This window comes from Podarcis bocagei (assembly GCF_964188305.1).
Source record: "Podarcis bocagei genome assembly, chromosome: 9".
Classification (NCBI taxonomy): Eukaryota; Metazoa; Chordata; class Lepidosauria; order Squamata; family Lacertidae; genus Podarcis; species Podarcis bocagei.
The window spans coordinates 43,612,123-43,638,849 of record NC_138134.1 but is presented as its reverse complement, the minus strand read 5'-3'; the positions used below and the strand labels follow the sequence as shown (position 1 = coordinate 43,638,849).

Sequence of the window (26,727 nt, the reverse complement as noted above, 5' to 3'; positions counted from 1 at the left end):
GAACTTGCTTATTCTGCATGAAATATATACTGCACATACATTACCCACTCCTGACAAGCTTCTTCTAAGGGCCAGAGCAGCCATGATGTTAAATATCCCTTTGCATTTAATGTGCGCATTTTTAAAAAATGCAAATAGCAACCCGTGGGGATAAGCAGCTGATCATTATTAGGTTCAATGTTCTTCAACAACTCTAAAGAATGGAAGCTTCCTTCAAGTAAATGTTTGCTGTACAAACGCCAAACGCCTTGGAACTTGTACATTTTGGCTCCTGAACGATAAAAAACCGGAAGTGAGTGTTCCGGTTTTCGAACAATTTTCGTAAGCTGAATGTCTGGTGTTGCTTCCATGGCTTCCAATTGGCTGAAGGACATTCCTGCAGCCAATTGGAAGCTGCGCCTTGGTTTTTGAACTGTTCCAGGAGTCGGACGGACTCCCGGAATGCATTCTGTTCAAGAACCAAGGTACAACTGTACTTACTCACTTGCATGTACATACTGCATCTGATGAGCTCTAACTCCACTTGCATTATTCTAATAACTGGAACTAATGTCTACAGCAAGAGAACATTGATTTTCCCCCCTTTTACATTAAGCTGCAACATATGGAAGCAAATTGACTTTACTGTATTCTTCCATGTTGGGTGCATGCTAAATGAATCATCCCATTGCCCACATGAAGAAAATATTTGGGTTCCAAATCTAGTTTGGTAAAACTGAAATCAGAATATAAGACTTTATGGTTCGAGTGTTGTTTTATTTCATAAAAGTCCACAATACCTTCTATTATAGGCACACAGCAGGATATAAAGGGAGTTTATTTCTGCTTACACCACATAGCTAATAAGAGTGTTTGCCAGGACTGTTTTCACTGCCAACAACAAGCCAATGGAGAAGGCACTGTACACAAATTAGTTCAGATGTTCAACAGTCATTTGTTACAAAACATCACCCGCAATATGGGGCTTCATGGACTGTCAAGTTTAAAGAAGATAGTTGGCTAATTAAAAACATAATAATTAGTAGGCCTGTATAAGGAGATCATCCGTTCAATCACACATAGAATCACTTCCTTCATGTTAGAGTCAAGGCACACTGACCATGCAGGGAAAAGAAAGCAAAACCCGAGGCACATTCATCATAAATTATGAGAAAGCGCTTGTTTAAAAATGCATTTTCTTTTATGATTATTCTAGAAGTAGAAAATATGTAAATTAATATGGGGGAGGGAACATTGAGAGAAATAATTACAAATAGCAAGCAAATACTTAGTCACATGATTGCTCCAAAGATCAAGAATGTGAGGATCTGCCTCTTGTATAACCAATATGAGTGGATTACTAATGTCATGCTGTCATGCCTATATTCTTACTTAAGAGTCAACTTTTCCTACATCAGCACCTATTCATCAGGCTGTTTCCTAAACAAGGCAAATGCACTTAAACAATGCAGAGTTCAATTATCTCCCCAAAAGGAGGACACAAGCTACCCAACCTCTACATGCTCCACAGGGCTTCTGCAATGATGTCCCTGCACAAACTGTGCTCGGGAGATTAAATCAATTACTATAATAGACATGCCCACACAAAGTCAGTGGAAAGTTGCTATTCTCCTATTTTTGTGCATATTTTTGCACTTCTATTATTTGTGTTCATACTGTGCTTTGTTTCCATTGTTCCCACTCTGGGTTCAGTTGGCGATAAAGAGTAGGCTAGAAATATTTATAATAATAATAATAATAATAATGTGATTTCGGCCCATTTGTGTTGTCATGTTCCCAACTGGGCCATAAAAAGGTCATGACGACGAGTGGAGTGGGACGATCCCAGTCACAACTAGCACAAATTTATCCTAAAGGAGACAGTAAAGGTAAAGGGACCCCTGACCATTAAGTCCAGTCGCGGACGACTCTGGGGTTGCGGTGCTCATCTTGCTTTACTGGCCGATGAGGAGACAAGGCAACTCCTGAGAAGGCTGACTTAGCTCCAGTAGCTGTCTAAGCCCTTGATAGGGAAGCCAATTGCCCAAATATTCCAGAAATGGTCTGCTTAACTGCTGGAGCTTTCTGCCTCGGCTGCTGTTGCTGCTTCTTTTCTGAAACACCAGTGCTCATGCCCATAGTATGCTTGGCGGTGAAAACTATCAAGAAGGATGGTACCTAGTTTATCCTAGAACAGCATGGGGTATTGAGAGCACTGACTGCTTCCTTTTTTAAAAGAATTAAATAAAAAGGATGACTTTTATAAAAAGAATGGCTTCAGCTGGTGAGCTGAATGATTGAGCTCCCTTTGACATTTTCTTTTCTTTTAAATAGCCACTTAATTACCACCTCATTGTGGTACATTTTGGAGTACCTTTTGCATCTGATTCATAGGTCAACAAAAATGCCTCTCTCTTCCCTGATCCAATATTTGTCTCTTTGTCTCATATATACCAGCTACTGAGAGCCTTGGGTATCCAAAGCAGCAACAGGGGAAGTCTACAAAAGTGGAGTCCTGATACTATAACCAAGATGTTGTTAATGAAGATGTCTACAGAAACTGACCTCTGTGTGCTTTGACCTTCCCAAAAACTTTGTGCTCCATCCAAGGAAACATGAAGTATATGTGATTTTTTTTGCCCTCTCTAAAACCATTGCTTGCCATGGGCAGTTTGCAATATTTACACCTGGGTTCTGCCATCACTACCCTGAAGGAGCAATCATATTTTAACTATCTGGCTCCATGAAGACAGTTCTCTGGGGACCACTCTAGGATCAGCTGAGAAGTCACAAGTACAGTGGTACCTCAGGTTAAGTACTTAATTCGTTCCAGAGGTCCGTTCTTAACCTGAAACTATTCTTATCCTGAAGCACCACTTTAGTTAATGGGGCCTCCTGCTGCTGCCATGCCGCCAGAGCACGATTTCTGTTCTCATCCTGAAGCAAAGTTCTTAAACCGAGGTAATAGGAGTATAGCATCTAGATCAAGGGAAGTAATAGTGCCACTGTATTCTGCTCTGGTCAGACCTCACCTGGAGTACTGTGTCCAGTTCTGGGCACCACAGTTCAAGAAGGACACTGACAAACTGGAACGTGTCCAGAGGAGGGCAACCAAAATGGTCAAAGGCCTGGAAACGATGCCTTATGAGGAACGGCTAAGGGAGCTGGGCATGTTTAGCCTGGAGAAGAGGAGGTTAAGGGGTGATATGATAGCCATGTTCAAATATATAAAAGGATGTCACATAGAGGAGGGAGAAAGGTTGTTTTCTGCTGCTCCAGAGAAGCGGACACGGAGCAATGGATCCAAACTACAAGAAAGAAGATTCCACCTAAACATTAGGAAGAACTTCCTGACAGCAAGAGCTGTTCGACAGTGGAATTTGCTGCCAAGGAGTGTGGTGGAGTCTCCTTCTTTGGAGGTCTTTAAGCAGAGGCTTGACAACCATATGTCAGGAGTGCTCTGATGGTGTTTCCTGCTTGGCAGGGGGTTGGACTCGATGGCCCTTGTGGTCTCTTCCAACTCTATGATTCTATGATTCTATGATTCTATGTACTATTTCTGGGTTAGCGGAGTCTGTAACCTGAAGCGTATGTAACCTGAAGCATATGTAACCCGAGGTACCACTGCATTACTCTTCCATGATCCATGTGGAGGAACAGAGGTCACTATTGTATGCTTGCTTTCACGGTTTTTTTTGTGTGAAATGATGTCACTTTAAAAAATTGGTATAATGGCTTGTGATCTCCTTAGATGTTTTTTTTTTCCTTGCAAGGCTTACAGAGCTAAATGGACAGGCTGCAGAGGGAGGACTTCTCTGTGAGCAGGTGAGTGGAATAGGGAGCCTCTTGCCAGGAAAAATGAGGGGCAGTGGGAGGTCCAGAAGAGTGCAAGCAAGACTTGCTCAGCTGTGTGGGTGTCTACAGATCTGAGATAGAGCACCAAAACCATCTAGGATTAACCCAGGTTAGCAGGTTTGGATATTAAGAGCAAGCCATGTTTAATGCAAGTTGAGATTCATAAGCCAGCTTCAGGCCATGATTTCTGATTGTTGTTTGTTGGCCACAAACAAATGTCAGTTAATTGGCCAGGGAGGATTTGAACATATTAGCAAACCACAGTTTACTGTCGCATCAAAAGGCTGCCATGGTCAGCTGAGTCCAGGGACGCGGACTTATAAAAAATATTGGGGGGGGGGGCCCGGGAAAGCTCATGAATAATAAATAAGCTCATGAATATGCAAATAAAGTGGCTCCGGCCCTAAATAGGGCAAGCCACGCCCCCCAGCCAGCCGATTGGCTGGCTGGGAGGTGTGGCCAGTCGGGATTCCCCTGTTCTCGCGGGATTTCCGGCAGTGCCTTGGCAGTGGCGGTGGTGCTGCGAAGCAGCGAGGCAGGAGCCCCCGCCCCTGGGGATTCCCTAATCTCGCGGGGGACGGCCGGGGCTCTCCGATTACGGCGCGCGGCTGGCTGGCTGGCTGGCGAAGGAGCAGGTGGGGAGGAGGCGGGGGACGGCGGTGGCGCTCTGCTGGAAGGGCGCCTGAGATTATTGGGGGGGCTGAGCCCCCCCAAAAAATTTTTTGAGGGGGCTCGAGCCCCCTCAGGCCCCATGGAGTCGGCGCCTATGGCTGAGTCAACAAGCATAATCTGGTACATATAGCACCTTAAAAACCAACTAAGTTAGTTCTTGGTATAAGCTTTCGTGTGCATGCACACTTCTTCAGATACTCAGTGTATCTGAAGAAGTGTGCATGCACACGAAAGCTTATACCAAGAACTAACTTAGTTGGTCTTTAAGGTGCTACAGGAAGGAATTTTTTTATTTTGACTATGGCAGACCAACACGGCTACCTATCTGTAACTGGTACATATAGTCATGGTAACTAAGCCTTTTCCTTGCCATGTATTAGTTTCCAATCATATTTTACAGGGGTCACTGTACCTTTCTCAGAATTTTAAAAATTGTTTTTTAAATGACAAATGTTGGCTTTCCGAATAGCTAAAACTGTTTGGGGAACTTTGGTAAAATAGTAATTCTGAATTAGCACAGTAGTGGAAAATGCTTGAGAATATTAATAACGAACCTCTGAAAAATAAAGCACTATCACAACCATACATTCTGACAAAAGGAGAACTGAACTTTGATATATAAATTGTATCTGCAAGATAAGTGAACTACAGACATCAGAAGCTCTTGATTCACAAAGCTAACTAAATCCTGAATTCATGTTAAAATTAGTAGTGAAGAAATCATCTCTTGCTTACTGATTACGCAGCGCTAGCGATCACTTGAAAGTCAAACTTTCAGTCACCGATAAAGATTTATTTTTCTTATCTTTTGTTATCCTGTTTTTTTAAATAATAGCATTCATATTCCACTTTTGTCATTGCAACTTTTATATTGATATTTCAGATTAAAATCGTCATCGCCATTATATATACACAAAGTATCTTTGGGATAGGAAAGTAATATAATCACACCACATATTTCTAAAAATTATGTCAGAGAATGTTTGCTTTCACTAGGCACCCCATACACTAAGATCCTTAGAGATCCTGCTCTACACCTCTTATTTATTACAAGGGCAATGAAACAGAGGGAGATGAGTGTTTTGAGCATGGATCACTGTATTCAAGAAATTTAACACACAGGCATATTTGTGTGTTCAGGAAAGATGAAAACACCGTCCACTTGGATTCCCAATATTTTTAAAAGTTATTTATATTTATATTAATAAAATGAGAGCAAAATGGTAATGATTTACATTTAAGTTTAATGTACCACACCACTATAAAGCAAATGAAGTGCTGTTTTTAAGCCTCTTATATTTCAAGAGAATCTGCTGTCTCTTCTTGGTTGGAGACAGAACTGCCTTTATATACAAAAGTCCTCTGATGACAGGTTGATCTGCTTATAATATGTTTAGAGTAGCTTCTTCATTAAACATGTTCATCTCTGTACCCTGTTACGCATTATTTTTGCTTCAACAATTATATTTAATAAACTAGATTGGACGTGTCCTATACTGCTGGAACAGTGAATCAGAGTATTCACTGAGTGAATCACTGCAATCCCATTTTTTTAATTATTATAATTCATTAAATTTGTATACTGCACTTCATCCAAACATCTCAGGGCAGTCCACAGCATAAAATATGGAAGAAAACCACAAAGTACCTAATAAAAACAAGAACAAGAACAAAGCAAACCAATAACCCCCCTCCCACAAACACATTTAAAAGAACATACTGTTAATCAGCCCAAGGCCTAGCTGAAGAGGAACGTTTTCATCTGGCCCCTAAAAATGTATAATGAAAGTGCCAAACGAAACTCGCTGGGGAAACCATTCCACAAAGAGGGAGCCACTGCAGAAAAGGCTCGTTTTTGTATTGCCACCCTCTCATGGAGGAACACAAGGACTTAGATGGTCACAGAGTCTGGGTCGGTTTATATGGGCAGAGATGGTCCTTAAGGTATTGTGGTCCTGAGCCATTTAAGGCTTCATAGGTCAGAACTAGCACTTTAAATTGGGCCTGGAAAATAATTGGCAGCCACTGCAGTTGGGCTAGGATTGGTGGAATATGCTCAAACCATCTTAACCCAGTGAACAACCTGGCTGCTGAATTCTGCACCAGCTGAAGTTTCCAAACCGTCTTTAGAGGTAGCCCTATGTATAACATATTGAAGTAATCAAACCTAGAGGTGACCAGAGCATAGACAACAGAAGATGGGCTATCTTAGTCCAGATAGGGGCACAGCTGGGCCACCAGTCCAAGTTGATGGAAGGCACTCCGCATCACTAAGGCCAACTGGCAGCAAAGGACACAGGAGTTACCCCCAAGCTATGTACCCACTATTTCAGAGTGAGTGTAACCCCATTAAGTGCAGGCAACCTCCCATTCATCCAGTCTAGGGAACCTCCCACTAACAGTGCCTCGGTCTTAGGTGGAGTGAGCTTCAGTTTGTTGGCTCTCACCAAGTCCATTATTACAGAGGCAAGACAACAGTTCAGCACATGAAGATGTAAAGGAGAAGTAGAGCTGTGTGTCTTCAACATACTGCTGACAATGTATTCCCAAACTCTGGATAACCCCACTCAGCGGTTGCATGTAGATGTTAAACAGTGTAGGTGTTATGTACTGAAGTTCTCACCCTGGGTCAGCAGGGGGATACTGTAGATAGTTCAGGTCCACATATGCAAATAAGGGATCGAAAGTGACGTTCAGTGATTGGATAGTTACAGAAAATGGTTACTGTTGCGTTCTAGTGGAGTTCTTTATAAGCAGGCTGGCTGAACCCTTCAGTTCAGTTCTGTTCTGGCTTGTGAATAAACAAGAGCTGTTTGAAGAATCGCTGTGTCGTCTGATGTGTTCACCCACAACTTAACAGTAGGGGCTAAAATCGTGTCCCGAGGAACCCAACACTGAAGGCTCCATGCGGTTCAAGTAGGACCAGAACCACCACAAAGTGGTGCAACCACCCTGCCCCAACTCAGACAGCCCCTCCAGGAGGATACCATGGTCAATGGTATTGAAAGCTGCTAAAAAGCCAAGGAAAATTAACAAGGACACATTTCCCATGTCTCTCTCCCATCAGAGGTCATCATACAGGGTGATTGAAGCAGTTTCTGTGCCCAAACCAGGCTGAAATCCTGATTCAAATGGATCTAGAAAATCAGTTTCCTGTTTTAGCTGTTCCTTTTGCTGAGCAGTAGGGCACTTTGAGGGGTTTTTCTACAACCAAGCAGGACATAAATTATATTACATACATACATACATATTGTGTAACATATTTAAAGAAAAATATTAACCGCCTGGAAATACCCCAAAAGAAGAGAGAGAAATTATTATGCATCATACTTACTGAGCACTACTGAAACATCTGCTTTATTCCTGAATTCCACAACACAGCACCGCTCCAGGATTACTAACTCGGCAGCTTCACAACACTGTAAAGGGAACAAAAGAAAAGCAAGAGTTTTACTCAGATTCATCCAATAATATGGCAATTCAGGCTACAAGAAAGGGAAGAAGAAAGTATTACAGACACCACCAGTTCTGCGAAGAAGCCAGGGCCCTCTCTCCATCAACTGGGGTTGGGGGTGGGGAGATACTAAGCCACTTCACTGGCACTAGTGACTTTTGGTTCCTCCTCTTCTCAGACTGTTTCCTCCAGCCAATCACTTATAACAAAGAACCGCAACCCGAGTTTGCTTATTTCCTTCTCCCTCCCAACCCCCTTTCCTTTTTGGCGTTATCTTTTTTAAATTGTAAGCTTGAGGGGAAACACTGTCCTGTTCTTATTGATCTGCAAAGGACTCCTGGGGCCTTTCTTGGCTGAAGAGCTGAGTAAAAATTCTTTAAACATTTACTCACTCATAATAGAGTTTGCTTTCTAATAATAAGCAGCTTTTAATTTTTGATAAGGGACACGGGTGGTGCTGTGGGTGAAATCACAGAGCCTAGGGCTTGCCGATCTGAAGGTCGGTGGTTCGAATCCCTGTGACGGGGTGAGCTCCCATTGCTCGGTCCCTGCTCCTGCCAACCTAGCAGTTCGAAAGCACGTCAAAGTGCAAGTAGATAAATAGGTACCGCTCTGGTGGGAAGGTAAACAGCATTTCCGTGTGCTGCTCTGGTTCGCCAGAAGCGGCTTAGTCATGCTGGCCACATGACCCGGAAGCTGTATGCCAGCTCCCTCGACCAATAAAGTGAGATGAGTGCCGCAACCCCAGAGTCGGTCATGACTGGACCTAATGGTCAGGGGTCCCCTTACCCCTTACCTTAATTTTTGGTAGCCAGTGTTGTACATTCCTTTGTATTGCTTCAAACAACTCACTCCTAGACATACCTGTACTATGCATGTAAAAAAGCTTGAAAAGCCTCAGTTGTTATCATCCCCTATGGCTGGATCCAAACTAAATCAGCTCAAATCCATGTGAAAAGTTAGACTTGGCTTAAGTGCCATTAAAATTGAAGGGAGCTAAGTGCAACTGTCTTACAGTACAATCCTATGCATGTTTATTAGAAGAATGCCCCAATGGGTTTGTAAGGACCCACCATTCAATTAGGATAACTAATTTTACTGTAATGCCTGGATACAACCCAGGATCTTTTTTCTGGTAGGACTATTGTAGTGTTTTACCTTTGTGGATGCAATGGTAAGACTGTGAAAGTCTTTTTTGTTTTAGTGTGTTATGTAAGACAAAAAATACCCTTCATAATCATGATTTCATACATGCAATCTGTACCAATGAGAGAATTCACAGGCACCAGGCTGTTTTGTACTTCTGTATCATTAACTTTCTGTCTCAATTAGGCTCTGTTGGATAACTTGAGAGAGTTAAAATGATGTATTGAAAATCATGAGACTTTGTACAATGCAGTGGAAAAAATACAGTGGAAAAATAGCTTGAAAGAAGTTTTGAACAGAAAAGCAGAGGTGACCTTTCATTGCTCATGGACTGCAGCTTGAGCAGAATGGAGACAACTTCCAAAAGAGACATAAAAATTGCCCTTTCTTAGCAGAAGAATCTTGGCTGACATGTCAAGGAGCATCTTCAAAATGAATTTATAACTATTTAGAGTTCTAAGATGCATGTTTAGCTTCACAAATAAGTTTCAAAACATAGCTGAAGTGGCTAAGTCAGTCTGTCTCAGCCTGGGCTCCCAGACTGCATGCTGGCTGTGGCTGATGGGAATTGTAGTCCAAAACATCTGGAGGGTGCCATGTTGGCAAAGGCTGGGCTAAGCCATAAGATTATTCAGGCCAGAGCAATCAATTAACTAACTAACTAACTAACTAACTAACTAACTAACTAACTAGTAAAAGCTCAACTATTAATACATTGTTATTAGTACAACTTGACTAGCTTTTATCCTTTTATCATATTTCTTAGAACCTCAACATTAAAGTGAATATTAGTACAGAAAAATAAAACATTCTCAAGCAACGAGAAATCAATGTGCCTTGGAAATTTAGAAACTAAAAAAACCCCTACAATTATAATTTATTGCAATCTATATTCCACAGAAGGGTTTATCATATCAGCACATGAAATGGTGAAACAAAACACACAGCAACACCTCAAAAGAATGACTTAATTTCTCTCTCTCTTTTTATTCTGTGCAACGTGAGGATATTAATTGTTACAGATGCCCTATATATCTTGGAACTGAAAAATATATTACTAATCAATAAGTGTACTGCAACTGAACACCTCCTGCTGAGATATTTTGGCCCCTGAGGCGAACCACAAAATGCACCCCGCCCCAGGGCAAGGAAGAAGATCTACATCCGGAACAAGTAGAGGGAATAAAGTTCTACATCAGAATCCATTGTCCCTGTGAACCCTGCTGCCGTTCACTTCACCTTGCCTCATGGGTAGGCCAGTCCTGCTGACTGCCACAAAGGACCCCACTTCCCAGTCCTGCCATTTTCCTTAAGCTAGAGCTCTAGTTTTCAGTTTACATAGCTGCTTCCTCTTCCTCCTCCTTTCACATCCTGGCATTAATGGTTAAGCTTATAGACACAATTTTACTTTTCAAAGATACTCATCTGCAGCTTAAAAACAAAACAAAAACCCCTCTGCATTGCTGAGGCACACAAAGAACTTCATGGATCTCTGCTTCCATTCATGCCTGCCTTGGTAAGATCTTGCCCTGCTGTGTAGAAGACCAAAATCCCTCTGGGGCAGCCTCCCTCCACTTCAGCTCATTATTTGGGATTCATACAAAGCTTTTGCACACCTCTATTATATGACCTTATCTGCACCGGCATTTGGAAGTCAGATTTAAGCTTCTACTGGGAAAATGCTTAGGTTTCAGTTTATTTGCTCGGTTCTTAAAAAATATGTGTTTATACTTGTTTCCCACCCCAGGCTTCTGGAAGGAGCAAACCACAAATCCAAAAGTATAAAAAAGACATATTGATTCAGAAAGCACATCTTTCCACCAAGCAATCCTAAAACTCTTCCCAAGACATTTTGCGCTGGCCAGTTAGTTTATGATTAATATCACCTTAGCTTTTGGGCAACCTCAGGTTCTCTTCTTGCAATACAAATATCCTCTCTCCAACAGAAATAAGGGGAAGCTAGCAAGGGCATTAAATATGGCCAAAGAGAACTGAAATGTCAGAATTCTTTCCTTATTCCTGTTCATCTGCCTTGATGTGCCACAGGAAAAAAAAATGTTCTGAAGTGAAAAGGTAGCATTGTCTCCAGAGGCTTTGATAGATGGTTTTGATGTCATTATGGGAAAACTCTACCCAGAGCTGCTTCAGATGCCTATACAGCTTACATCCAAAGTGAGATTCTTTAATATTTTTTCTCATAATAGATGAACAGCTCCTTCTATACAGTACAGAATGTGTTTTTTTGAAGAAAAACAACCTAAATGTACATCCACATTTCTACATATTTTACAAATAACAATTTTCAGGAAGAGCTGTACACATCTGAACGAGATCTGCGGAGAAATGGCACTAATTGATACACCAGGGAAACAAACTTACACAGCAGGCAGAGCCGAAGAACATTAGTTAAATTAATCACACCAGAAGCATAAGCACATCTCTTTCCCGTTCACATGGGCATCTTAAAATGTTATCCCATTTAGAACAGTATTAGAAATATGCAGGGCACCTTACTGAAGGAAATAAGAGCCAATTCTTCAGTTTGTGAATTTTTAAACATGCAAGCAACTCCTTTATTCCACAAGGTGTGCTGAATGCTAAATCTAAATCTGATCGCATACATGTGGCTGCAGCAGGGGGAAATGCAGATGTGCTTTTGTCTAGATCCCTCTTCAGACAGCGCCACTCATAGCTTCACTGAACACCAGAGCAAGAAGAAGGAAATGCACTAGCCACAGATACAGCCCTGAAACTTGTGCACCTTTTTGGCCACGGACCCGACATCTGCTTGTTCAACTGAACTCCTGGGAAGAACACTCACATGTGATCAGGTTCCCTGCATTAAAGGTAAAGGGACCCCTGACCATTAGGTCCAGTCGTGACCGACTCTGGGGTTGCGGTGCTCATCTCGCTTTATTGGCCAAGGGAGCCGACGTACAGCTTCCGGGTCATGTGGCCAGCATGACTAAGCCACTTAAAAGGTTCCACAAATGTCAGGGGAATGGCTAACTAGCACATCCCTATCACAGTCACATGTTCAATGAATCCATGAGTGATCTTGCAAGAACAGTGTTATTACGGTTGGTATCAGAGCAGGTCCATTATGCCTGAGTATGACTTACAGCACAATCCTACACAGGCCTATTTCGAAGTTACTCCTACTGTATTCAACAAGTGAAGCTGAATGCTGGAAGATACAGGACAAAAGCAAATACTTCTTCATACAGTGCATAAACTATATAATTTGCTCCCCAAAGCAGCAGTGATGACCACAAACTTGTATGGTTTTTGTTATGTACTGAAGTTCTCACCGTTGGGCCAGCAGGGGGATACTGTAGATCGTTTTCTACAGGTCCACATATGCAAATAAGGGATTTAAAGTGACGTTCAGTGATTGGCTAGTTACAGAAAGTTGCTACTGTTGCGTTGTGGTGGAGCTCTATATAAGCAGGCTGGCTGAACCCTTCAGTTCAGTTCAGTTCTGGCCTGTGAATAAACAAGAGCTGTTTGAATAATTGCTGTGTCGTCTGATATGTTCACCCACAACTTAACAGTTTTAAAAGAGGATTAGTCAAATTCTTGGAGGATAAAGCTTTCAATGGCTACTATTCCTAATGGTAATGTTCAACCCCCATTTGTCAGAGGCAGCAATGCTACTGAATGCCAGTTGCTAGAAACCACAGGAGGGGAGGATGCTGTTATGCCCAGGTCGTGCTTGCAGGACTTCCCACGGGCATCTGGTTGAGCACAGAGAACAGGATGCTGGACTAGATTTGCCACTGCCCTGATCCAGCACACTTTTACGTTCTTATGTTATGTTTAAGTCAAGTTACAACTTAATCAGATATCACTCTAACTTCCATGCTGAACAAACAAGTGGTGTTGTTTCCATCAGCCCCAACTAGCATAGCCAATAATCAGAGATTATGGGAGTTGTGGTTCAACAATAGCTAGAGGGGTTAACTCAAATACCAACTGGTGTAATAGGAAAGACAAATACTCACATGAATATATCACAGGGTATATCAGCAAATAGGTTTTAATAACAACCTATTTCAAGAAGAAGATGCTGGGTTTTGTTTTGTGGGAATGGAGTAGTAGACTGAAAATACAGTGAGTTTTCAGCTCCCAGTGCTCTGTTGAAATCAATTTTTACATTAGTTGTGACAATCTGAAGATTCTCTACTATCTGATCACTTTTCAATTACCTTGCTGAAATGAGATAATCTTCTCCCTCCAGGAGCCTGGACAAATGTCCACATTTCGCAACAGACAGCAGATAACTGACACCTTATTGGCAATCTCAGTGTGGAAAGTCAAAAATTAAATAAGATCCAACAATGCACTTGTAGTTGCAAGACATAGGAAGAACTTTGTTCAAGTCGAGGCCTTGGACAGCTTCTACATGGGAATTTCTTGATAGGGAAAGGCTGGTAAAGTTTCAAAGGCTATCACTCCCAGTAGTTAAAAATGCACCTCCTTGTTTTTCATTGATAGTGCCAAGCCCCATAAGCTCTTTTACCTGAGTTCTCTCAGTTTCTATGGTTTTCCCCCACTGGGCTGCAGACTGATGGTGGAAAATATGGATTTCAGCAGACGTAGCATAAGTTCTCATGTGCTTGCTTCACTATGACCACAACTTGAAACTACATCTCTAGGCCTCTGCAAAACAGCTACGCAGCTACACAGCTGATGTGGGTTGAGTTGTCATGAGTGCTCACTGTGCCGCAAGCAAGAAAAAAGCAGATGGCATGAGTACAGCGCTCATTGCCACTACTAGCAGTGTGGTCATGTGAGCCAAACCTAATTTTCCATACACTCAGTTTAATGCCTTATCCCTGTGGTATGGGACACCACCCACCAGGTCATACCACTTGTTACCTGGTGTACTGCTTTTCACAGTCCATCCTGCTGATTCCTCTGAAGTCCCTTCCCTGGTTTTTCTTTATTTCCCTTTTATCTTTCTAGATTGCAATTCCCACATCTTTCTCTCCCAAAATACAACTGCATCAACTATTCCTGAGATTAGGGATATTCCGCATGCAGCTACCACTAAAATATTTTGGGGGATTTAAATTATAACATTGATGACACAGGAGTTTGATGTAGCTCTGATTACACAATCCCTAAAGAGGAAATACGGTAGATGCCATGGATGACCATCATCATTTAATAGTCTGGGAAGTGGAGAAGGAAGCCTGTGGCAAATTTCCAGCTGAGGAAGAGCTGAACAGTTCAGTGAGGAATATGGGAAGAGCGAAGGGGAAAGGTAAAAGTGATAGAATATGTGTTAGACAGAATATGAAAAAATATGTCCCAGATTATTGACTGAAGGTATTTGAGGCAACACTGGTCTAGATGTGTTCAATGCCTAGATAACTGACCACATGCGAATGGCATGTACCCCACTCTGGGTTCCACGGTAGGGCAGGAAGTTCTATTTGGCTAAAGTGGAATGCAGTTTCCACATCTTGGCCAACCAAACAGATAAAAGTTTTTACAACTTTGCAGAAGTCAAAAGATATGAAAAGGTTCTCTATTACTTTACAGAGATGCATGTATGATGACTTAAGCTCATTTGCCTTTGGTCACCTCAGTGCAAAAGTTTTTAAATGATATTAAACAGTATTTTGAGAATACATGTAAGCCAAGAAAATTTAGCAAAAATGCCTCTATGTATCTGAAGGATTCTGATGAAATCATGTGGGCACAGGAAACCTTCACCCCACAAGTACTGTAAATGCATCCTAGAAAACATCCAGCAATTCCTATGTCCACTTTCAGGGCAGTTCCCCATTAGTAAACTCATCCCTCAGCTTCCTGAATTTCCCAAATGCAAGCTGACAGCAAGCACTATTCTAATTTCAGATCAGATAAAATAATTTAATTAATTCAGAGACACAACAAACCACAGCAATACCATTATCTCAAGAACAAACACTCTGAACGATATATTGTTTCACAGATAAGAGCCTGTTGTAATTAATACACTATTCCACTAGTACACTGACAACATTATGCTAGTAGCTTGCATTTACTCTGTAAACTACAGTATAGCATGCAATACAACTTAAGAAAGCTGGTTTAATGTACTTGCACTTACTTATATAGACCATTGTCAGTAGAGATCAATCATGTCAATGTGCAAACATTATATTACCGTATTTTTCGCCCTATAGGACACACTTTTCCCCCTCCAAAAATGAAGGGGAAATGTGTGTGCGCCCTATGGGGCGAATGCAGGCTTTCGCTGAAGCCTGGAAAGCGATAGGGGTCGGTGCGCACCGACCCCTCTCGCTCTCCAGGCTTCAGGAGAGCCGCAGCGCCAGCCCCACAAGGTCGGGGGGCAGCGGGGAGGCGGAACGCCACCATCCCACTGTCTCCCGATGTGGTTTGAAGGCTGACGGCGGGGAGACACGTGCTTCTCCCCGCCGCCAGCCCCACAAGCTCCGGGGACAGCTGGGAGGCGCAGCGCGTCTTCCCACTGTCGCCGGACCTGGTATGCAGGTGGGCGGTGGGGAGAAGAGCGCTTCTCCCCGCTGCCTGCCCCGCAAGCTCCGGGGACAGCTGGGAAGCGCAGCGCGTCTTCCCGCTGTCCCCGGACCTGGTCTGCAGGCGGGCAGCGGGGAGAAGAGCGCTTCTCCCCGCCGTCTGCCCCGCAAGCTCCGGGGACAGCTGGGAGGCGCAGGGCACCTTCCCACTGTCCCCAGACCTGGTTTGCAGGCGAGCGGCAGGGAGAAGAGCGCTTCTCCCCGCTGCCGGCCCCACAAGCGCCTGGGGGGGGAATAAATTTTTTTCCCTTTATTTCCCCCCCAAAAAACTTGGTGCGTCCTATGGGCCGGTGCGTCCTATGGGGCGAAAAATACGGTTATTCATGGACTATATCATCTTAATGCATCATGCATATGCATAGCTAAAAAGGGGAAATTAAACTAAACAATCTGGGGCTTGTAAATCAATAGATTTATATACAAGGTTATATACATTTTCCTGATAGAGCTCCTAACAAAGGCCTGCACAGGGTTCTCTTCTTTGTCTAAGGCAACTTTATCCAATCTGATGCCTTCTGTATGTTTCAGACCACAACTCCTATAATCATCAGCCAGTATATCAATGTTTAGGAATGCTGAGGTTTGTAGTCTGGGGAAGACTAGTCTAAGAGAATAAATATGAAAGCGGGGGGGGGGGGGGGAGCTGTGCTGCACTTACGAGGAAAGTGCATAGTTAATTCAACTGTGCCAGAAAACAAGATACACAGATTGTACAGAACGCAAAGCTGTCACTCAAATTCAGTGGCTTATCTGAAGACAATTACTTGCATCTCAAATGCAAATTGACGTTATCCTGAAGTTTGTGTAATGTGTTAGTGCCTTTCTCTCTCTCTCTCTCTCTCTCTCTCTCTCTCTCTCTCTCTCTCACACACACACACACACACTTAATAGTTTAATTAAGAATTCCCCTTAAAATGCTGTTTTCTTTACAGTTTGTACTGTTCAACTTAGCAGCTTTTCCATTTAATTATGAATGGCTGCTGTATTTGACTTATGCAACTCATCAGTTTGGAAAATGATGTGGAAGAGAGGAAACAAACTGTAGTAAGAAGGACAGTCTGTGGTTACAGCAGGTCCAGGGGAGATGTGTGATCAGGCTGCTTCACATTATTCAGAACGGATGTGGGTTGCCTGCAGATTTAATGTTCAGGAACAGCTGTCCTAAATATTGGTACACAGAAGAACAGTATTTTAGTAACACCCAGTAGGGAATTCCACCCTGCTGATTTCAATTAGCTCTCTTTCAAATCTGGAGATACTTACTTTCCATGGGTAAAGTTCCCCAGTCGGGGCAGTGATAATTGCAGTTATTTCTAGAGGTCTGCCAACCAGCTACAAACAATGAATTTCTTATTCAAACTTAGTAAGAGAAGGATACTATAGTTTTGCTGGTGCCAATTTTGGATTTGTCAAGTCTTCTAAATTCCACTAATGAAACTAGCTTTTTTGCCCTTACCTCCATTTTCTACAATCCAGCCAAAATTTGCTTCCTTTGATTTCATTATGGGTTTTACATTTTGGGTGGTGATGGCACCAAAAACCCGCACAGTAAATGCTTGTTTTCATTTCTCTGCACTGCTCATATCAAGAGGGAGAGTTTGAGACTAAGAATGGAAGTTCCCCAAGAGTTCTCCTCCCCCAGTCAGTCACTTGCCACAGACATCATCCTAATACCTCAGACAAAAATAAACTAGTTAGAACTTTTATGAGTACATAGCATTAGAAGTGGCTCCAGCTGTCAGTGCTTGTTCAGATGAATGGTTTAGTTCTTTCCTATAATGGGTCACAAGCACACAAAGATAAACAAGCATCCCTCTTACAAATGAATCACTTGGTGCCAACCCTGATTTACTTTCATTAGCAGGCATAAAAAGGTAACACAACTCACTTGACAGATGTGTTTTAAATTACCATTGTTGACTTTATTGTTTCAACTATTTAACAGACCCAAACAGAAGCATAAATTATCAAACTGACCACAGATAAGATGTAGGCATAAACATTACAACTGGCTCCATGATTCTAAACACTTGTAATATAATATCATGGTTTGGATAACTTTATAGCCCCATAAGAGTATTATGATCTCATACAGTCACCAACTGAAAATATTGTAAAAGACTCGTGAGCCAACAGCTGTTCTGCATGCATCCAGCATCTTTGCTACATTTTAGTACAAAATGTTTTTATATATACCACAATGCCAACTTCTTTTTAATATTCAATATTAAAAAACAGAAAGGACAATACATAAACTAAGTATCTTTCAACAAAAGAGGGCATTGTATTATTAATTAAGTAGTTATTTTATAACAATGAGAAATAAATATATGGTTGAATCTTATATTGGTAATTGGTATTCCAAATACAGATTGATAGTTCATTTTTCCATAAATTTCCTGGCTTAAAGATTAGAGGAACATCTAGTAAAATATGCTAATTTAATGGAGAGAGAATGCCCCAAGTTTTTTCATTCCCAGTCTATGTTTTTTTGGAGCTCATTTGGGCTTCCAGTGAAATGCAGTGCATATCCTTGTCACCGTTAATAAATTTACTGCTAATTGCCATAAGACTAGAACTTACTTCTACAAATGCTTATGCCATAATAAATTTGTTAGGATCTAAGGTCTTCTGCTTTTGATACAATACACTAGCACCCCTTTGGAAGTATTAAATTTAGAACTACCTATTAGTTTACTTCTCTTTTGTGTCCCACATATTTTTGCAAAAGATGTTTATAAGCAAGATTGTCCAGCTTTAACTAGTTTTTCCCTCCTTTATTTTAGCTGCTATTCAAAATGCAGTCACAGACTTAGTCCCAAAACATTTTAATACAACAAATGATCAGCAATTCTGCAACTATATGGGACTTCTATTCAAGAGACTTGAAACAACCAAACAGAAAGATCTGTGTTCACATTTAATTAATTAATTAATTTTAATCATTGATGGTTTCTTGCTTCAACCATAAATGTCATTGTTCCATTCGGTTTTCAAGCAAGACTGCATTTGGTGCTATCAGAAAGAACGAAGAGTTACAGAAAGAGGACCTAATTTATGGCCTAATTTATTTGCTTTAAGACCGTATTTATTTTGCTGAGCTAATCATTTCATGATACTCAATATAGAAAAATCTTGTAGTTCTGTTAAATATTGAAACAGCCACTTAAATAATACACAAAAGTTTTGCTTTTCTACTTCTCCTCCAGAGCAAGAGAGAATAAAACTTGATCCATTTCCCATGTAACAGCCCTTTAGATATTTGAAGATCGCTATATTTCATCTCAGTCTCCACTTTTCCAAGCTAAACATACCCAACTCCCTCAACTTTTCCTCATAAGGCTTGGTTTCCAAACCCTTGACAATCTTGGTCGCCCTCTTCTGCACACGTTCCAGCCTGTCAATATCCTTTTTAAATGGTAGTGCCCAGAACTGGACACAGTACTCCAGATGTAGTCTGACCAAGGCAGAATAGAGCAGTACTATGACTCCCATTGATCTGGACACTAGACCTCTGTTGATGCATTAGCTTTTTAAAAAATTTAGCTTTTTTCCCTCCCCCCCCTTTTTTTTTGCTGCTGCTGCTGCATCACACTGTTGACTAGTGTTAAGCTTGTGGTCTACTAAGACCCCAAGATCCTTTTCACATGTGCTACTGGCAAGCCAGGTGTCCCTCATATTATATTTGTGCCACTGGTTCTTCCTGTCTAAGTGTAGAAACTTACATTTATCCCTATTGAAATTCATACACTACATTCACAACATTTCCCTGATCTGTCAAGCATGTAACTCTATCAAAGAAAGAAATGAGATTCGTCTGGCATGACTTGTTTTTGAGAAATCCGTACTGGGTCTTGGTAATCACAGTATCATTTTCTAAGTGCTCACAGACTGACTGCTTAATTATCTGTTCTAGAACCTTTCCTGGTATGGATGTCAATCTCACCAGTTGTAAGTTACCTGGTCTACTCTTTTCTTTTTGAAGTTAGGAAGAACATTTCCATGCCTCCAGTCCTCAGGGATCTCACCTGCTCTCCAAGAATTCTCAAAGACTAGTATAGACAGAGGCTTTGCTAGGTAGCTAGGTGTTCCCTCACCACTTCTTTTCCTATCTTGGGTTACAGCTCCCTCCTTTCATTGTTTACTCTGTTATCACCAGGTTACGCGCTGGTTTTCTTTGGAGTGAAAACAGAGGGGCAAAGTAGGCGCTGAACATATATTATATAGAGCAGGGGTGGCCAACTCCCAAGAGACTGTGATCTACTCACAGAGTTAACAACTGGCAGTGATCTACCCCCCTTTTTGGCATTCGGGTCAAAGTTGTTGAGTTTTTTTAGGGAGGAGGTAAAATGCTGAGGGGAGTCACAGTTGTTCAGCTTCTTTGGGGGGAGCCAATGATCTACCAGTGATCTACCACAGATGTCCAGTGATCTACTGGTAGATCACGATCTACCTGTTGGACATGCCTGATATGGAGGAACAGAGTATAACTGTAGAAACAAGCTGGAAAGCAGTTTATGGGAGTAGAAAGCACAATATGGCACAGAATTGAGCATCAACACCTTCCTCAATGTGTATTGCACTGTCCAAGTCCCCTGCTGTGTCAAGAGACACAGAATCATTGGAAACTGGTTTATTAGAGCAAATAGAGCAACGTGAGCCTGGCCTCTTACAACCAGTCAGGGGCTGGCACTGCCTGGTCCTTGGCACTGGCTTTACCTAATGTTGGTCTCACAGGTTTAGGTCAACAGAAGGAATGATCTCTTACTGAGATGTTCCACGGAATTCAATAGTAGCTTGTAAATATGAACTACTATGGGTTTTTGGTGGCCTAATATAAATTATCATCCAATTTGCAAGTCTTAGATAACGTTAATGAGAACATAAACTAGGACTCTCATTAAATGAGAACCATAGATTTTAGTGCCTCTTCACAAGAAAAAAAGGACTCAAAGGGATGGATCTACTGGGAAATTCATCACAGCCACCAGTTCTGCTACTTGTAGATGTCCTTGGTCTATAGCCAGGAGAACAATTAATCTTATTTGTAGGCTGATGTTCTGAAGTAAAAATTTCAAAAGGTATTGGGCATGTTTCCCAAAAGATTACATATATATTGTTTTAAAAATGTCACCATGTTGCTGCTTGTGCACATTTATGAAACTTATGCTGGGCAATATCTTTTCTATAACTGCTAAGTTGACCGTTTTGCTTTGAACATTATTACAGTATGATTTAGAGCCTTTTTATTCTGAACGTGGGTAAAAATGTGCCATCATTCTTTAAAGAATATTTTTCTAAAGACTGTGTTCTGTATAAGTGTGCATGAAGGTCACTTTTTGTGGCAATTCCTAAATCTCTGCTAAAAGTGTGTGTGTGTGCGCACACACACACACACACACACACACACACTTGAAACAGTTCATTATTCAGAGTCTTGAAGATTTAAGGAAAGAACACAGAAGACAAATAATGATTATACCATACCTGCCAACTGCTCCTTAAAAAAATGGGACACCCTGTTTTTTCGTGTGCGATTGTGGTGGCTATTTGGGGTGCTACAGTTTCGTGCTGTGCTCTTGCATTTTTCAGGGCAAGAGCAAGGCATGGGTCATGTGATTCACCTGGAAGTGCATCCCAGAAGACGCATCAAACTTTAGATGGAAGGTAGGCCTACTCAAGTTTAACATAAAAAGCAACAAGAAGTTTCACATTACAGGACTGATTTTGCTGCTTTTGCATTTGAGTACTGAATAGCAAGCTCCCCAGCATGGTTCAAAATTGGTTCAGCTTATCAGAATTCTTCACTTTGTGTGCCATAAAAACTCAGGATTTTGCTTATTTTTGCTTGAGAAAGCTCAGGAAGACCAAGACCAGGAGATGACACCCCAGCAGTCCCTGTTCATCCTCCCTCCTAAAACTCATTCAAGCAAGAGGGACAGTAGCACAGAATGGTTATGCAAGTGCTGTGGGGAGGGGTACTGCTTTCAGCCACTTGAAGATCTCTCCTTTAAAGCTTAGTCTCTGCTGCCTTCTGAGCATGTACAGGTTATTGTCCAGGAATCTGCAAAAGGCATTACATGGGAGTGCCAACACTGAAACACTGACTCAGTGTATTATCCAAATCGAGACTCCTGGTTTAGCTTTCTTGGAAAAACCATGAGTTATAACCAAGTTTTGTCCTATGGGGTCAACCCATTTTTACTACTTTTCCAGAGACTTTGTGTATGGGTGGAATTCTCCATACAACACTTAAGAGGCAAGATAAACCAAGTAAGTCAGTAATGTGGATATCAACAATGCTTTTGACACACATTTTAAGTGGAAACAGGAACTATATATGGATTATTAATGAATTAGACTATTAATTTAATGTAAGTATAAAACTTTTAAAGTGATTCCATTTTAATTATCAACCAATAATCATTCTTTAGGAACAGTTTTACTATGCATATTTCTACCTTGCTTCACATTGATCTTATGCAGAAGTGAGCGTTAAGATTCATATTCTACTGAACACTTTGTTCAGGATGAGTTTTTTGGTTTAAAAAGAATGAAGAACAGATTTTTTTAAAAAAATCTCTTATCAGATGAAATTGCTGTAAAAGAAATGGTAGCACAAAAGCCAAACAAGTTCGCCATGATGCTACTAGGTAATTGCATTGTTAAGGACATATCCTTATTTATGATTTTCTTGCATAACCTTTTTCATCTGTGTAAGCATTAGAAAACCATGCCATAGGGCATGAAGTCTAAGTACTGTCATTCTCATACAGATCACAGTTTTTGTAAATACAGTGGTCTTCCATGATTATAGCTATTCCTACAGAAGGAAAACCTGACTTTCATAGAGGAGATAGTAAATTAGCAGATTCACAGCAGCTCATGACTGATTCATGACAGTATCCACATTCTGATCATGAAAACCTGAAACTTTCAAAGCAAACTACGAAATAAGGTGGTTTTCATATAACACTTGAGTGTTAAAACTTCTAGTTTACAATCCAAGGCTTAACCCAGAGGTAGGCAGCTCAGTGTCTCTAGAGGTTGTTGGATTCTAGCTCTCTCCAGCTAGAAACCAGCATGGCTAATGGTCAATTATGATGGGGGTTGTAGTCCAACACTATCTAGAGGGCTTAGCCATTCTATTCTTAGCCCATTGTGAGGTCAGTCTTGCCAGGGACTGTAGTCATTGGCTATTACTACCCCATCTGTGAAGTGGCTAAAAAAACCTTAACCTACAACACATATTTGCATTCTTTATGCATGAGACTCTTGTAGTAAAAGAATTCAATACACCCTTGTATCATTCTTGTTTTGTTGCCACATAAACTTGGAAGAACCAGCCTGTCTTGAACCAGAGACTGTGCTCTTCTCCATACAGATGCCCATACTACATTAAGAAAGCAAATTTGTCTCCCTGGATATACCAGCAGAGGAACCTTTGCTGCTTTATTCATTCTCTGTGGCTGTTTGTTTGTTTTCATTCTTGTTATTTATGCTTGGCTGGTATTGTTTTTATAAAATGTTGGGTTACCAGTTGGGATCCCTGTTTTACCTAAAGATGCACAACAGGTGCCCTTGGGCTTTCAAACCTTCCTTCTCCACTTGTTCATACCTTGCCTATTCAAGCCCAGCTCATATCTGCATTTGCTATTTCCCAACCTCCTCCAGCTCTGGTTGGGTGCTACATATTACATTGATACTGTCAAGACATTCCGCTATGCCTTTAATCAACTCCTCTCAACTGCTGCAGCCCAGTTCCATTCAAAAGCCTATTCTACTAATCCCCAATGCTGTTTAGTACAGATGAAGTCACTGGGCATGGTAACTTGGAGATTTGGGGCCCAGCTTTTATGTATGGATCAGAAGAAGCTTGGACTATTTTGAACTGGTGCCTAGATGCAGTGGTGGGCTGCAAACCAAGACTGAACCCTGCTAATATGGAGACTTTGTGGATGGGCAGTTGCCAGGTGGGGGAGTTGGGGCGTTCACCAGTTCTGGACAGGGCTGTACTCCCTTGGGAGTGCTCCTACATCCCTCTTTGTCACTAGAGGCTCAGGGAACATCCATGGCAAGGATGGCCTATTATCAGCTTAAACTAAATCTGTCGTTTCCTGGACAACGTAGCTTGGACACTGTGATTCATGCATTTGCAACCTCACAATTGGACTACTGTAATGAGCTCCAGGTGAGGCTTCCCTTGAGATTGGTCTGGAAGTGGGAGCTGTTGCAGAATGCTATAGCCAGGTTCAAATTAAAATTGTGCTGAGGGAACTGCACTGACTGTTGATCAGCTACTGAGCCACATTCATGTTCTTGTAACATACAAAGCCCTGGACAACTTGGGACCAGGTTACATGAAAGCCCTTCTATCCCAGTATAGACCTGCAAGATCACTTAGATCATATGAGGAAAATTTACTCATGGCACTGCACTCTACAGAATGTCATAGGCCAGAAGTCCCAAACAGGCTTTTTGATATATACTCAGAGTGGCAAAGTGATTTCATGCTCTTTATTCAGCTCATAGTGGTGAGGAGGAATGAATGAAAGTCCCCTCAAAGTATCTGCTTTATATACATTATTTACACAATGGGCTGCACATGATTGGCTAATTCTGGAATTCTACTGTAAGCCAATCAGGTTGTGGATTCACTTATATCTGGAGCATGATTGGGTGGTTCCTGCCAACCAATCATACTGCTGCATTGTTCTAGGACCAATCAGACTGCTGCATTCTGAATCCTATTGTTCTAGGACCAATCAGACTGCTTCAGTTTGTATCCTATTCAACTCAGTACATAACACTTTTCCTACTACTGCCCCTTAAGTATGGAATGCCCTTCCCTCTGCCATATATGAAGTAGCAACCACCAGTTGCTTCATCTGCCTTGTAAAGGCATTACTATATTATTATTATTATTATTATTATTATTATTATTATTATTATTATTATTATCCAGCCAGAATCCGAGACCAGGGAGAAGAGTCGGTGGAAGAAGATTGGAAGAAATTTAAAGACTATTTACAGAAATATTGTAAAATTAATGTTAGAACGATGTTGGATAGAAACGAAGTGGTTTTTAGCTGCAATACTATAAGGGAATATGAAAAATGGATTACTAATAGGTAAAGATTTAATGTTACAATATTTTAAGATTAAAGATTAGGATAAACAAAGAGGGGAAGGATTTGCTGAACCAACAAATTGAATTGGAATACAAAAAAGGGAGGCGTGAGGAGGTCCGGGAAACAAGCTAATGAAAAATAAGTAATGGAAAGATTGAGTTGTTTTTAATTATTTTTATTCTGTATTTTTCTTTTTTCTATGTTTCTTTTGTAATATTTTGAAAATCTTAATAAATATCTTATAAAAAAACAAAACAAATCCCCACTCAGCCATGAAACTCACTGCGTGACCTTGGGCCAATCATCATCTCTTAGCCTAACCTTTCTCACAGGATTATTGCGAGGATGAAATGGGGAGGAGCAGAACCATGTACACAACCTTGAGCTCCTTGGGGGGAAAGGTAGTATATAAATATAATGAATAAATAAAATAAGGCCCTGGTTTTATCTGTATTAATTCCTGCTTTTCCTATGTTTTACCTGCTTTTACATTAATGGTTTTAAGTTATATTTTTATTTTAATGATCTTCTACTGTTTATATGTTGTTGATTGCTGACAGGTTTTTTCAAATGTTATTTATAATTTTTTTTCAAATAAATAAAGAAATAAATGTGAGGCAGCATTTCTCCCTAACACCAGCTGCTTAATGCAGACAGGAGCAAGGGCTTCATCTTTCTGCCCTGCTTAGGAACTTCCAAAGGCATTTGGCTTGAAGATGATGCTGGGCTAGATTCTAATAAACTACAAGACAGAAATGCGGTCCGAGCCCTAAGCAGCAAGTTACTCCTTTGACCCGGCAGCTGGAGCTGTAACATCCATTTTGCAAAAAAGGAAACTATTTTATTTGTTTAACAAAATTTATACACCATTGGACTGTAGTAAAACTTCTAAGCAATTTTAAGAAATGCTAAAACTATCAACGTATCAGAAGATCAAACCTGTCCATTCTTAAGGAAATCAGCCCTGAGTGCTCACTGGAAGGACAGATCGTGAAGCTGAGGCTCCAATACTTTGGCCACCTCATGGGAAGAGAAGACTCCCTGGAAAAGACCCTGATACAGTGGTGCCCCGCAAGACGAAATTAATTCGTTCCGCAATTTTTGCCGTCTAACGAATTTTTCTTCTTGCGAAGCACGGTTTAAACGGTTTAACAAAGTCGCAAGACGTTTTCGTCTTGCGAAGCAAGCCCATAGGGGAATTCGTCTTGCGAGGCAAATCGCGAATGAAAAAACCTTTCGTCTAGCGAGTTTTTTGTCTTGCGAGGCATTCGTCTTGCGGGGCACCACTGTACTGGGAAAGATGGAGGGCACAAGGAGAAGGGGACGACAGAGGACGAGATGGTTGGACAGTGTTCTCGAAGCTACCAGCATGAGTTTGACCAAACTGCAGGAGGCAGTGGAAGACAGGAGTGCCTGGCATACTCTGGTCCATGGGGTCACGAAGAAGAAGAAGAAGAGAAGAAGAGTTTGGATTTGATATCCCGCCTTTCACTCCCCTTCAGGAGTCTCAAAGCGGCTATCAATCTCCTTTCCCTTCCTCCCCCACAACAAACACTCTGTGAGGTGAGTGAGGCTGAGAGACTTCAAAGAAGTGTGACTGGCCCAAGGTCACCCAGCAGCTGCATGTGGAGGAGCGGAGACGCGAACCCGGTTCCCCAGATTAAGTGACTACCACTCTTAACCATTACACCACACTGGCTCTCAGTCGGACATGACGAAGAGTCGGACATGACTAAACGACTAAACAACAACAACAACATCAACGTATCATTTATCACTTATAAATTAGCAAGAAACACAGATGACTAGAAAAGACTATAGGTCGATTCTTGTCTCAAAGCATCAATCTCCTTCAATTATTATTCCAAGAATCATTCATTTCCTTCACATATGCCCCTCCTTCAGTTCTCTCCCAGTTTCTCCAAATTCCTTTCCAGCT

General features: G+C 41.4%; 1 protein-coding gene across 8 annotated transcripts in view; it reads right to left on the bottom strand.

Annotated features, from left to right (window-relative positions):
- Nucleotides 1–26,727, bottom strand: part of INPP4B (inositol polyphosphate-4-phosphatase type II B) — a gene marked incomplete at its 5' end in the record, with an annotated part of 266,775 nt that overhangs the window by 143,256 nt on the left and 96,792 nt on the right. For all 8 annotated transcript variants that reach the window (XM_081208335.1, XM_081208336.1, XM_081208333.1 and 5 more), the window contains one exon: nt 7,841–7,925. In XM_081208335.1, coding sequence (XP_081064461.1) covers nt 7,841–7,925 — 85 coding nt within the window. The remainder of the gene's footprint in view (nt 1–7,840; nt 7,926–26,727) is intronic.